The 13218-nt window shown below is 41.2% G+C and overlaps 2 protein-coding genes and 1 long non-coding RNA gene across 4 annotated transcripts in view; 2 read left to right on the plus strand and 1 right to left on the minus strand.

Annotated features, from left to right (window-relative positions):
- The window catches only part of acsf2 (acyl-CoA synthetase family member 2), a 34888-nt gene extending 30937 nt beyond the window's left edge, over positions 1 to 3951 (plus strand). For both annotated transcript variants that reach the window (XM_079293948.1, XM_079293949.1), the window contains exon 16: positions 126 to 3951. In XM_079293948.1, coding sequence (XP_079150074.1) covers positions 126 to 188 — 63 coding nt within the window. In that variant the 3' untranslated portion in view covers positions 189 to 3951. The remainder of the gene's footprint in view (positions 1 to 125) is intronic.
- A 214-nt stretch (positions 3952 to 4165) lies between these two features.
- Positions 4166 to 6782, minus strand: armc7 (armadillo repeat containing 7). Its single transcript, XM_079292805.1, has 3 exons — positions 6603 to 6782; positions 5582 to 5725; positions 4166 to 5477 (listed from the first exon to the last, which is right to left on the minus strand). Exons 1-3 carry the CDS (start codon positions 6688 to 6690, stop codon positions 5134 to 5136), a joined length of 576 nt encoding a protein of 191 aa, XP_079148931.1. The 5' UTR covers positions 6691 to 6782; the 3' UTR covers positions 4166 to 5133.
- Positions 6783 to 7071: 289 nt separating this feature from the next.
- LOC306795228 lies at positions 7072 to 11997 on the plus strand. The gene is made up of 3 exons (XR_013772969.1): positions 7072 to 7257; positions 7938 to 8191; positions 11201 to 11997. It is a non-coding gene; the product is annotated as an uncharacterized lncRNA (long non-coding RNA).
- The last annotated feature ends 1221 nt before the right edge of the window (positions 11998 to 13218 follow it).

The following is a 13218-nucleotide window of genomic DNA, read 5'->3' on the forward strand; positions in this document are numbered from 1 at the left end:
TTTAAGAGCCTGGAGACTATTTCTGTCCCATGTCCTATTTCTGTTGTGATTCCAGATAGGTGACACAAGAATATACTATAACTTTCTTTGTCATACTCAACACAATTTTCTGTCTTGTCTTTCAGATCCAGAAATACGAACTACGCGAGGAGGCTGAGCAGCAGCTCGGACTCAAGAAGGACAAATGAGATTTTCAGCTGATTAATGAATTTAATTCAAATACTGTTGAACAGGGATTAAAAAACCAGCCATCAGAACATATCAAAGGTGCTATAGCAGGCTATGAAGCCACTTCCTGTAACCCACTGATAAGAAACATGTTTATTAATTAACATGACAGAGAGACCAAAACCAACAATAAATGAATCCTAGTAACTAATAGTGTGTATACACAAAACTAACGCTGGGTGACATGTGCCTTTATTACCATGAACACTTTGTAGTATATTTTGACTCAATTTCACAATTTACTCCGGTCTTTGTAGCGTTTGTTAAAAAGAAACCACAGTGCCCAAATGTTTGACAAGATGAATATCTTCTACAGAAACCAAGACAAGCATAAGGTGTCCAGTACCAAGCGTAGGTCCCATGCAGGGGAGACCGGCCCTTATCTAGGAGGGACTGTAGAAACTCAGTACAGCAGGCACGGGGCGCTGTACTGGGACCTTGTTCTAAGCCGCACACCAGTCAGAACAGCTTCCACCTGTTCCTTGTACTGCAGGCAGGTAGACCGCGCACTGGCATTCAGAATAGTCAGTCAGACTGGTTCTATGCAGCCACTCAGCATCCGGTCGGGCCCTCCCGTGACCCATAGTTGAAGGCGGCAGGGATTGGAACACTGTTTGCCAGATATGCACTCCCTCCATGGGGATAGTGAATAGGCACTGTCTTGATAATATTATTGCCCTGTATCTGCCACTTGGCATCCAAGTGAAGGCTGTTCAGCCATCTGCAAACCCAAGGGAACGACAGTTGAGGCAGCTGTCAGTTCACCCAATAGTTGGAGAAAAGGATGTAGGACAACAGTCTGCCCCCTCGGGCGGCTTAGAACAAGGTCCCAGTACAGCGCCCCGGGGGGCGGGAAACGTAGGTAGGGTTGTATAGGTAGCGGTCCGGCCTCTCAGCAGGACGCCGAGGGCTCTGGCGGCTACTAGGGCAAGCTGGAGGCTGAGAAGACGGCCTTGTGGGGCCAAAGTGGGACCCCTAGGTGTGGGGGTGCAGGCATGTCCCTGCAAAGACCAGAGAACTGCTGCCTGGTCTGGCTAGCTCTAACACTTCGCTGAAGCGCCCGTATAGCAGCTGACTCAAACAGCTCACCAGGTTCCACTGGGACAGTACGGAGGGTCCTCTTACATGTCTCAGATAGGGGTGACTGCGCCAGCCAAACCTGGCGGCGAGTCTGAACCAGGGTGGACATCATACGTCCAAGTTCCCTCGACATGAGCACAAACGCCTGCAATGAAGCATCACTGAACGGAAGCGTCGAAGTAGCCTGCTGCAGAGAATCTGCGAGGGAAAGCATGAGGTGGGAGAGGGAGTTGTCGATACGGTGCACAGCGCTACTGTGTCATAAGCCCTGGATAGCAGGTCATCTTTGACCCGACATTGGGTCGAGGGCACCTGGCATCGGGCCTCAGAGTCTCCTCGGGGGAAACTATGATGGACGCAATAGTCGTCTAACTGGCTGGCATACGTGCAAGGCCAGATTTGCCACCTCCTGCATGGTCTGATGTAAGGCGGGAGAGAGCCCTGGTGTCTCCAGCATGCATGCAACTCCCTCAGATATTCCTCGGAGGGAGGAACAGAAAAGGTGGTGAGGGCGGGAAGGCGCCTGAAGAAGGCACTCACAGGTGGATGTTCCAGCTACTGTGTATGCCAGGCGTGCAAGCGCCATACAAATGACCAGGGTAGGTTGGGCTGGATTCAGCTGCCCTGACAGGGGGAGGTAGACCTCACGCATCAGGTGTTCCACTTCGGCCAGCCTAGCAGACCTTACTGCTCAAGGCGTGATGCCGCAGGTCCTGCCTGGGTTCTCCGAGAGGCCCTGCCTCAGAAGCTCGAGGCTAAGGCAAGAGGTCAGGGCCGTCCTCAGGCTGAAGAGGAGCTATACAGGTCCTACAGCCGGGAGAGTTTAACATGGCCGCGATTCTGGTGGAACCCTTGTCCCACTAGTTGATGCGGAATTCCAAATCAGTCTGAGCGGGAGCGCTCTGCTGAATGTTGAGAGAACAGGCAGGGGGCAGTCAGAGGAGAATGATCCTTCGGACACTCTTCACTTGGACAGCCGCTGCAGATATTGGTGACCCACCAGTTAGCCTGAGCGAGAGCACTCTGCTACTGTGGAAACAGGTCAGGCAAAGTCCTTATAGTGAGAGGGGAGCGAGGACACTCTCTTCACTTGGACAGTTGCTGTAACTCTTGGTGTGCTATCAGTTAGCCTGAGCGAGGGCACTCTGCTAACTGATATCCGCTACTGATATGGCCATAATGTTCACAACAATCAATGGACACAATCAGAGTATTAGCTTAGTCTAGTTAGCCGGAGCGAAACGCTCTGCTAACTGATATGGCGTAATGTTTACAGCAATCAATGGACACAATCCTGCATTAACTTAGTCTGGTTAGTGTCCCACCAGGTTAGCCTGAGTGAGGCCACTGCCAGCTGCGACAGCCGTAATGCATAAAAGCATCAATGGGCACAACCTCAATGTTGATTTAGTATAACTAGCATTCACCGAGTTAGCCTGAGCGAGCACACTCTGCTAACTGTGATAGTTGTAATGCTACAAAGTTGATGGCCACAGCCCCAGTATCAGCTTTGTTTAGCTAGTTTCCCACTGAGTTAACCTGAGCGGGGACGCTCTGTTAACTGTGACAGCCGTAAGGTTTACAAAGTTGATGGCCACAGCCCCAGTTAGCATCTCACCAAGTTAGCCTGAGTGAAGACACTGCTAACTGCGAATTACGTCAGATGTAAAGATTAAATCTCAATGGACACAACGCCAATGCCGATCTAGTGTCTCACCAAGTTTGCCTGAGCAGGAACACTCTGCTAACTGTGATAGCCGTAACACTGTGAAGGGCGGGCCGACAGCGTAATTCTACGCTCTCGTTAGCGCGCCACTCGATTAACTAGAGCGGAAGCGCTCTGCCAGCCGTGGAACAAACAACTGTTATAGAAAACAATGTTAATCGATCTCACCGATTGCTGTCATCACGACTTAGGTGGCCCTTATCAGACTGGTGACGACCGATGATAGGGGCGTCCACCAGTCCGGGGCTCGATGTCCGAACGGCGAACACACATGTTCCATCCGAAGAGGGACAGCTCGTCGCAGCCTTTGGAGGGCGAGAGAACCGCAACTCCGACCGGTGGTCACAAGGCTACAGCGACGAGCTCTAATATGTCTTGATCGTAGACACATCCTTGTTTATGCTACCATGGTAGCTAACCTGCGTAGTGAGAAGATGAAAAAGGACTGAGCTCAGGATGACACCGGAACTTATAGACGACGGTGGTCATCCGAGGTCACACGTGACTTTGTTGATATAAATATTCGACCTGCGCATGCGCGAGACGGAAGATATCCAGTGTGAAGCACTGCCTCTGGCGGTCAGTAAGGATGAAATAGAACCAATATTTTTTTCTACAACTTGAAATAAATCACATTATTAAAATCTAGGCGTTTCTCTTTTATCAGGATGAACGAGAGTATTTTAATATTGGTCAAGATGGCAGCTGACTTTCATGGGTTGACAACAACAAAAATATAGAATAACACCGAACTTCTGCTTTAACATCCTCATGTTTAATAATATAAACGTGAACATACATACCGAAGATCAGAACTAGTGGTAGATGTTGAACCACTCATTTCTCCACAAGTCTTCTGTTTTATTCTGCAAAAAAACTTAAAATATTTTTACTTCAACTCGAAATAAACGTCTACCACATTATTAGAACCAGACGTGGGTGTTTCTTTTTCCAGGAAGAATGAGGGTATTTTTTTTTTTTTATATTGATCTCTGTGGCAGGTACTCACCCCCTGGAATGCCATTCAGAAACGCACTTACTGAAAATGAGAACTTTGTGGCATTTAAGGAGAGCGAGTATCGGACACACACGGGCTCTCAAAGCCGTAAAGAATTTCCTCTGGAGTCCGACGGGCTACACGTGCAGTCCAAACGAGGCCGGGCCGCAGGATCGGATGTCGTCTGTCTAGACCTGAAGGACTCGGCCCAGAAATAGCTTTGAAGAAAACATACTGCGCTCCTGGCTCTTCAGAAGGAACCTCAAGGTTTATTTAGCATATTACATATTTTTGGGTCTGGATTCATAGTACGCTTGTACAGAGTACCGAGAGTCAACCAGTTGGCTTGAAGGTGCTCCAGCATCCGATTTCCTAAAACCCGGGTCTTAAGAAATCACTTCAATGCCAAAGGAATGTACATTTTTGGGGAATAATAATAATAAAGTATTACTAAAGTAAAGTATACTAAAGTATTATTAAATAAGTACTAATATTGATCCTACAGTCAGTGTGCCTGATTTAGTCAGTTCTCTTTGTACACCTTCTGTAAACAGATTGGAATTCAGTAAAAGTGTAATTTTTTGTGCTTTTAGCAATTTATTAATCTCACAGAACATCAGAATGGTCCTTCACTTTAAAAACTATCCACTCTCCCTCATGTGGTCAGAGAGCGCACAACACTAACATTCTCTAATTGAAACATTAGAATTAAAGCGCTTCAGCGTCAAAAGTACATTCAAATTAAGGAAAGTCTAAATGTCAATATATTTAAAAAAAGTCAGTTTCAACTTTGTGGCGACAGTTTGTCTCTTTACAGTTTTTCCCCAGAGGACAAAGCAGACTCCCAAAATAAATGGTGCTCCCAGTTTTGTGTGGAGGAACTTGACTGTTCTGCTCAGAATCCTGACCTCAACCATCCAACACCTTTAGGATGAACTGGACTGTGAGCCAGTTCACCACCAACGTCAGTGTTGGACCTCTTGTGGCTGAATGGGAGCAAATCCCTGTAGCAGGTTCAAACATCTGCAGGTTCGACTGAAACCAGCGTGTGATGTTCGGGCGCCTGTATATATTTTTGGCCATATAGAGTAAACACCCCATCTTAGCTCTTGGGCAGCGGGATCCCGACTGCAGTCTGCTGTCCCTGCATCTGCTGCTCCGCTCGGGCCACCTGCTCCTGAGTGCAGCAGTCCTGCAGAAACACAGCGGCCAGGCTGCGCAGGCGGGGGCTCTCTGAGAGGGAGAAGCGCAACATGCACTGCAGGACGGCCGGATCCGTGATCTCCGAGCGGGATGAGGGCGTTGTGAGGTTCATCAGCGTGGTGATGGCCGACAGGACGGTCTCCTCCCTCCGGCTCGACAGACAGTTTGTGACCAAGCTGATCCCCCTGCTCTCCAGGATCAGGTGTCGGCATTCGGGGTCCATACTCAGGTTACACAGCCCCCCTGAAAACATGACACACACAAGAGAAGGGAGGACATTTAAAGGTTGGGAGTCAGCATTTGCACAATGTAAAACCAACGGGAGAGAGATAATGACATATTCACACCCATGGCAAACTCCACAAAGTTGTCTGTCTCCTCAGTGAGCATGTCCAGGAAGAGGTCGGTCACTTGCAGCTCCTTCAGATACTCAATGTTCTTTGGGTCGTACGCAAAGTTGGCCAGGTTAGCCAGCACCTGCTCCTTAGCCTCTGACGATGTGAAATAAGTTATGTTGGAAGGTTAAAGGAAGAACAAAATAATCAAAATCACAGCACTTATCAGCCTAACTTCTCATTACATTACAGTTTATTTTTCCTGTCTACCACAAATATTTCTCTTTTTTTGCATACGTTATATTTTAACTTCTTCATTATTTTATGTCTTATATTCTCTTTTTAAAAGTATTTGAATGAGGATTGTTGGAGGGATCTAAAAAACTCCAAAGTCAATCTCTGTAATTGTTTTGCATTCGACAATAAAAACGAACAAAAAACAAATCTAATTATGTCAAACACCCTCTTTACAGTTTTTCAAGGCAAATGTATCGGAAAGAAAATATATGCGTGTGTGTGTGTGTCACCTGTCTTGATGGATAATAGGAAAAGGGATCTGACTACTGTGTTTACATACAATCACTGATATTGATATTGATACTGAAGCTTCAACTTACATAGAAAATAATAATATCTTCTGTCCAGTATATCAGTGGTGGTGAAAGTACCAGAGCGTATGGCTCTTATGCAATTACTTTGGCGTTTATTTCTTGTTTATGAATGTACAAAAAAAGTTATTGCAAATCCAAGGTTATATATATATATATATATATATATATATATACACATCAGATCTTTTACTCAAGTAAAAGTAGCATTACCAAAGTGTAGAATATACTACAAGTAAAAAAGTGATTTATATTTAGTTGGATAGTCATATATCATAACTTATATTTTGTGTAATCTAAATATACAATGTAGTCGAGTAAAAAGTACAATATTTCCCTCTGAAATGTGTCTTTGTGGTTCTCGTGGAACTTACATGATACAATCCATTGAATCACAACATTTAAAACGTAAACAGTGGACCCACCGTCACTGTCTGTGTCCTGAAACTCAGTGACCAGAGTTTGAAGATATTCAAACCGGTCGGAGCCCTCGGACGAGCCTTTCTTCCACATATTTAGTATAGTTAGCTTAGCATTAGCTCCAGTGTGAAGTTAATGTTAGCAGATCAAATAAACTAGAGCAGGAGCTCAACAAACAAATTAACGCCAATCCCAGCTCGGTCAATTTACCGCTATTTCCTGTTTTGGTCCGTCTGTTAAATGTGTCCGTACGACGACGCGTCTCCCCGTTCCTACTTCCCAGCCACCGAAACCTTGACCGTTTTAAATAACCTACAACATCGACACTACAAAACACAATACACCATCATACATTTTAGGCGTTATTGGTTGAATGTGTATTATATTTTTTTGGGCGGGATAATTTGGGTTCATAAAACGTGGGAAACGGAAGTGGTGTTACGTGACTAACTGCACTCCAAGAAGGAGGCGTGTAACTGTAGCAGTTAGCTAATGGTCGCTTTGGAGGTCAGCTAAAAACTGTTTATATTTCGGCCTGTAGCTGTTTCTTTAGTATTTAGCTGTCATGAAGCAACACCAACTGTCAGCTGTGAAGCGTCGAACTAAACCCATTTTATTTGGGACGCTGATCGTGGGACTAGCCACCGCTTTCTTCAACAGGCAAGTTATGATTTTAGTGCATGTTTTGGTTGCATTAACTGTCACCTGGAAGTGTTAAGTATATAATATTAAAGGGGGCCTTATAGATAACCATGTATCGTAAACCTGCAGTGTTTTCTGATGCGTCTGAAGTGTTTCCCCTCATTCCCTTATTCATCTTTATAATATGAAACTACAGATATCAGTAATCAGCAGCTACATACTGTAACCTACAAAGTGCATAAGAACATCACTCTATATTATATAATACATATGCAATATTAGACAGTTATGTGGATGTTTGTGTATTTAACGATGGTATAATGTTAATGACACCAAATAAACTATATATTAGAAATAAAGAAACCGCAAAACAAACAAAACAGGGTTGCAATTTATTACTATTTTAATTATTGGTAAATCTGTTAATTATTTACTCAATTGATTGATACATCTTTGAAGAAGTTGTTCCCTCAGGATTTCTTTTTCCCAACTGAAACATAAAACAGTCTAAAACCAAAAGATGACAAAGAGCTGCATAGAATGTCCTTTAAGATCTCCTGACTGTTAATCCATGGAAATGCATGGATTAAACTCCAAATACACAGAATCCTGCACTTCCATAATGATGCAGTGTTTTACCCCCCATCATTCATCAACATAATGCTTCTTCCTCCTCCTCCTCTTCCTCCATCATGCAGACACAGGTTCTTCCAGGATGTGGAGGAGCTCCGGGCTCAGGAGCGAGAACGCAACGAGGCCAAGAGGCTGGAGGTCTTGGAGAGGAGGATGAGGCAGATCGACGAGGTGGCCAAGAAGAAGAGAGGAGGGAGCAGCGGTGAATAACCTCCCTGCTGTACTACACAACTCTAAAGACTCTACGGATGTGGACACAACTTCCTGTACACAGCCTGAATACATCTGTGTACTGAAGACTTCTGTACTGGACACTTCGGTAACACTTTATAATAACTACACACTATGAAGCATTCGTTAAGTATGAGTAAACACTTAATTCATCATTTATAAAGCATTGTTCCCACATTAATAATTCATTAGTATGCAGTTCATAACAACAGTTATAAATGTTTTATTCTTGACTAATAAGCTTGTCTATTATGTCTTTCATTATTGTGTTTTCATACTTGATGATGGATTCCCCATTGGTAAATGAAGTATTATATATTTTACAAACAAATTATTAAGGCGTTGTTGATGATTAATAAGATGATTTATAAAGTGTTAGTAAATGATTAATAACTTATTTAGATGTACATTATTCATGCATATATATATATATATATATATATATATATATATATATATATATATATGATTTATTATGTTAATATATGCTTTGTAAACGCATATTAATACTGCAATTCATGATTTATTACGGTAGTTACTACTCCTTAGTAAAGTATTTTGTGTGACCTCATCTAAAGTGAGGACTATTTATGCCTTACAAAGCATTTATGAATGACATTGAAAGGCCAGCAGTGCCTCGTTTTTGAACAGAAAAGGCAAATAGACACAACACAAAGTGATCCAAGAACATATCAATATTTATTGCAAGATGCAAACAATGTACTGTTAAATAATATTTGTTCCGTCGGCTGGAACAATGTACTGTTAAATACAAACCTCTCAGCCATTCATTCATTAGGGGTGTAACGGTTCACAGAATTCACGGTTCGGTTGGGTTGGGTACGATACAGTGGAGCCACGGTTCGATATGTTTCGGTTCAGTAGAAAACTATAAATGCCAGAGAAATGTACTTGATTTTAAAATATATTTATTCATTAAAACTGTGCTACACTGTAGCGTGTCTCACAACGCAGAAGTGCCGACAGGAGTAGAACGTGTTTCTTTGGTGGTGGGCGTGTCAGAGAGCACGCTGCCAGTTTGAGAACAGTGGCTCCACCGAAAACATAATATTTCCCACAATTTAAGATTCTGCATTTTCCAAATGCACTAGCATTATTATACTATTACTATTATTATATTATACTATTATTATAACTTTTAATTTATTTTAACTTGTCTTGTTCTGTGTTTTTCTGTCTAACTATGTGTTTCTTGTGTTGCTGCCTGTCTTGGCCAGGTCTCCCTTGCAAAAGAGATTTTTAATCTCAATGGGACTACCTGGTTAAAAAAAAAGAAAAAAATCTTTTTTTGTTCAAACGTATTGTTCGGTTCGTCATGCGTACCGAACCGTGAGCCTCGTACCGAACAGTTCAATACGAATTCGCGTATTGTTACACCCCTATCATTCATGGAAGAAACAAACAAACAAACAAAGACATTCTCCTTCAGGAGAACATGGTTGGATGTAAAACATTTGTAAATATACGACTAGAGCTAACCAGGAGCTTTGCATATTTGTTTACATTTACTTATTTAATTATTCATTTCATACCAAGCAATGACAGGTCCACAGTACACGACCTTTTTAAAATGCAAGAAGCAGCCAAGTTCTCAATCAGATTTTCTTCATTTTGAGATTTGTATTGCTCGTCTATGTATTAATGTGGACCTCATTCACATCCACTCCACATACAACAGCTAGTTAGCCATCTGTCACCTGGGTTGCTGGATACTCATCCTCCATAATATGTAACGTTACGTACCAGCAAACTAAGAAACAAACAGACGGCCATTGGAGGCCCGTCGGCAGTAATTCTTTCTGGCCCGGGTCCGCGCGTCCTTTCAACTTAGGTCGGAGTTTTCCATCGCGTAAGTGCACTTCTGTACCAGTTCCTGAGTGAAACGTTTGTCCCACGTTGATGTGTGAAGCGGTCTTTTCCTTTGTCCGTCCCACATTGATGATTTATTGAGAGCGGGATTTCGCTTATTGCAAACAATGCGTAGAATCGGCCGGCTGCCATCGGGACATGCAACCGAAGAAAAGTGCGAACAGTGGAGATCGATATGCTTAGTTAAAATTAATAATTAAATAAGTAAACTACTAATGTAAACTAATATGCAAAGGTTTGAATTCATCGTGTTCATTCAAATCTATGAACTCCAAAGGTATGGAGAAGATACTGAGGGTTACATTGAGGTGTTATATTTGGGGAAAATGAACATAGGAATTACAAGATTGGGAGACAAATATATATTTAGGTACATTAATGAAGAGTATAAAAAGCTATTACCAGACAATGGCTTAAGACAGAGGTACCTAAGGTTGAGGTGATGTGATACATAATATATATTTATGATGGAGACGTTGACTTCCTCTTTCACTTTCTTGAAAATGATATATATATATATATATATATATATATATATATATATATATATATATTATATATATATTATATATATATATATTATATATTATATATATATATATATATATATATTATATATATATTATATATATATATATATATATATAATATATTATATATATATATAATATTATATATATATATATATATATATATATAATATATTATATATATATATAATATATTATATATATATATATAATATATTATATATATGTATATATATATATATATAATATATTATATTTATATATATATATATATATATATATAATATATTATATATATATAATATATTATATATATATATATATCATTTTCAATCCGGTTTCCCCAAATACTATTAAAGTTGTCCAGTTCCAATGTGAAAGAGGAAGTCAACGTCTCCATCATAAATATATATTATGTATCACATCACCTCATTAAAGTATTAAAGTATTATATATATATATATATATATATATTATATATATATATATATATATATATTATATATATATATATATATATATATATATATATATATATATATATATATATATATATATATATATATATATATATATATCATTTTCAATCCGGTTTCCCCAAATACTATTAAAGTATTGTGGGCACTATAATCATTGTGGTCATAAACTTTGCCCGTTAACTGGCTCTTGTGTCTCAGGTTTCCGGAGCCTGAAACCCCATCTGACGGTTATGCGGCAGACAATCGAGGCAAAGAACCAGGATGACTTCTTCCCGATGGTCAGGACCTGTTACAACTGCCTGATCCTGCCCGACTATTCCAGCATGGAGAGATTGGAGGAGAAACTGTTGATTGCGGCCCACGAGCGCCAGTCTCTACCTTTCCTGATCTCAACCCTCCGGTCAATTTGACCCCATTCAATGTTCAACGTCTCCAAATAAATGATTTACATTTTTTTTGCTTCATATTTAATGACTTCTCCTAATTTAATGGGGACAACTGGGTAAACATGAAATTAACATATGTTTTCAATGTCCTGTACACATCGGTGTTCTTTGGAGTCAATTTGACCCCAGGCTGATTTAGCTGTATAGAACATATAAGAAATATCATGTAAACGATCTCTGAGAATGTAGGGTATTTAAAGTGTTCATTTTGTATGTCTTATTTTGGATGTTTTGTCACTGCAGTCGGTGCATTTCCTGTTGCGCTTTGATTTTGAAGGTACAAAACCGGAAGTAGGTAGTAAGAAGCGGTACGAAACGAAAAGTCACTAAAGGGACGGAAAAAGTGATTAAAAACAAGGATGAAGGTTACGGGTTTGTTAGTTTAGCACCTGGCCGATATGATTTAGTACCTGTTCAAACTTATTCTTTGGAAAATATTGTTTTAGGTTGCTACTGTTTTTCTGTTTTGTATCAATTGATGAAAGAGCTCAAGCTAACAAACTGCTGTTTCCACTCGAAGGCTCCACCGTGTGGTTAAATGTAGCATGTTAGAGGGAAGGATAGGGAAGATGCTGAACAGTGTTCAATAACGTTTGTCTTTATTTATTTTCCTCATAGTTCTTACGGTGTGTTCAATAAAGATGTATAGACCATCAGTTAAAGAGTCCAGACCATTATTCACTAACAAGGACCAGGCCAATAACAGTATGAGTTTCGAGAGGTTTATTGCATAGTGGAGTGATTGTTAAATTCAAGAAGCGGAAGGGGTCGAGGAATGAAGGGGAGTAGGGTAGAGGGATGATGGGATGTGGGGTAGTGGTCGAGGTAGAGGGATGAAGGGATGTAGGGTAGGGATGAAGGGATGTATGGAAGAAGAAACGAGGAGCAGCCTCAGTTTTCCTCTGAGCAGCCGTTCATGTTCAGGCTCTCCAGGGCCTGCTGTAGGGTCTCCCTTGTCTGTTGCACACAAACAAAGAGACAGATGGAAAAATAATGTATTTCAGGACTACAATGGAGACTAATGATGTACTTTTAGTTGCTTTCATGAAAAGTCATATGTGCTGTGCTTCACCTGTGACCGGTCCTGTTCCAACCTCTTCTTTTGGTGGATAACATCCTCCAAGTGCTGGATGGACTTCGCCACACCGGGGTCAATGTTCACCAGGTCATGGGAGCTGATGGACTCCTCGTGCCGGAGCATCCACTTAAAAAACGGAGCCCCAGAGGCAGGTCCAGCCAGAAGGAGCGAGAGGAAAGTGGTTTAGGAAGTCAGTTCAAATGAAAATGTGCATGAAAATACAATGTTTTAAATGTTGAAAGATATATTAGGACCAATATTTGAAATAACAACAGTGTAGTTGACTGCCAGCAGACACCTTGATGCCTGAAAGCTCTGACTGCAACAGATCTAAATAAGATGAATGTACTGATGGATTTAAAAAACAGAACAGAAAATAGAGGTGCTTACCAATCTGAAGTCCATAATGGCTTTGGCCATCAGCATTCCTAAGAAGCCGAGCTTCACTCTGATTTTGTATCGTCGTCTGGTTATCCTTCCGAAGGGAACAGGAAACAGTCCTTTGGAGTTGAACATGTACTTTGTTCCCTCTTGGTTTCCTGTTGGGGCAGAGACACAAGTATGGTCAGAATAAAATCACTATATACACACACTTTCACCAAGGATTTAAATCTACACAAGATCAGTCCGGGACAAAGAGCTTTTAATTTTAAATAACTACATTTCACTGTGCCTGAAATTGTCAGGACTGA

Source organism: Melanostigma gelatinosum (assembly GCF_949748355.1).
Source record: "Melanostigma gelatinosum genome assembly, chromosome: 21".
Classification (NCBI taxonomy): Eukaryota; Metazoa; Chordata; class Actinopteri; order Perciformes; family Zoarcidae; genus Melanostigma; species Melanostigma gelatinosum.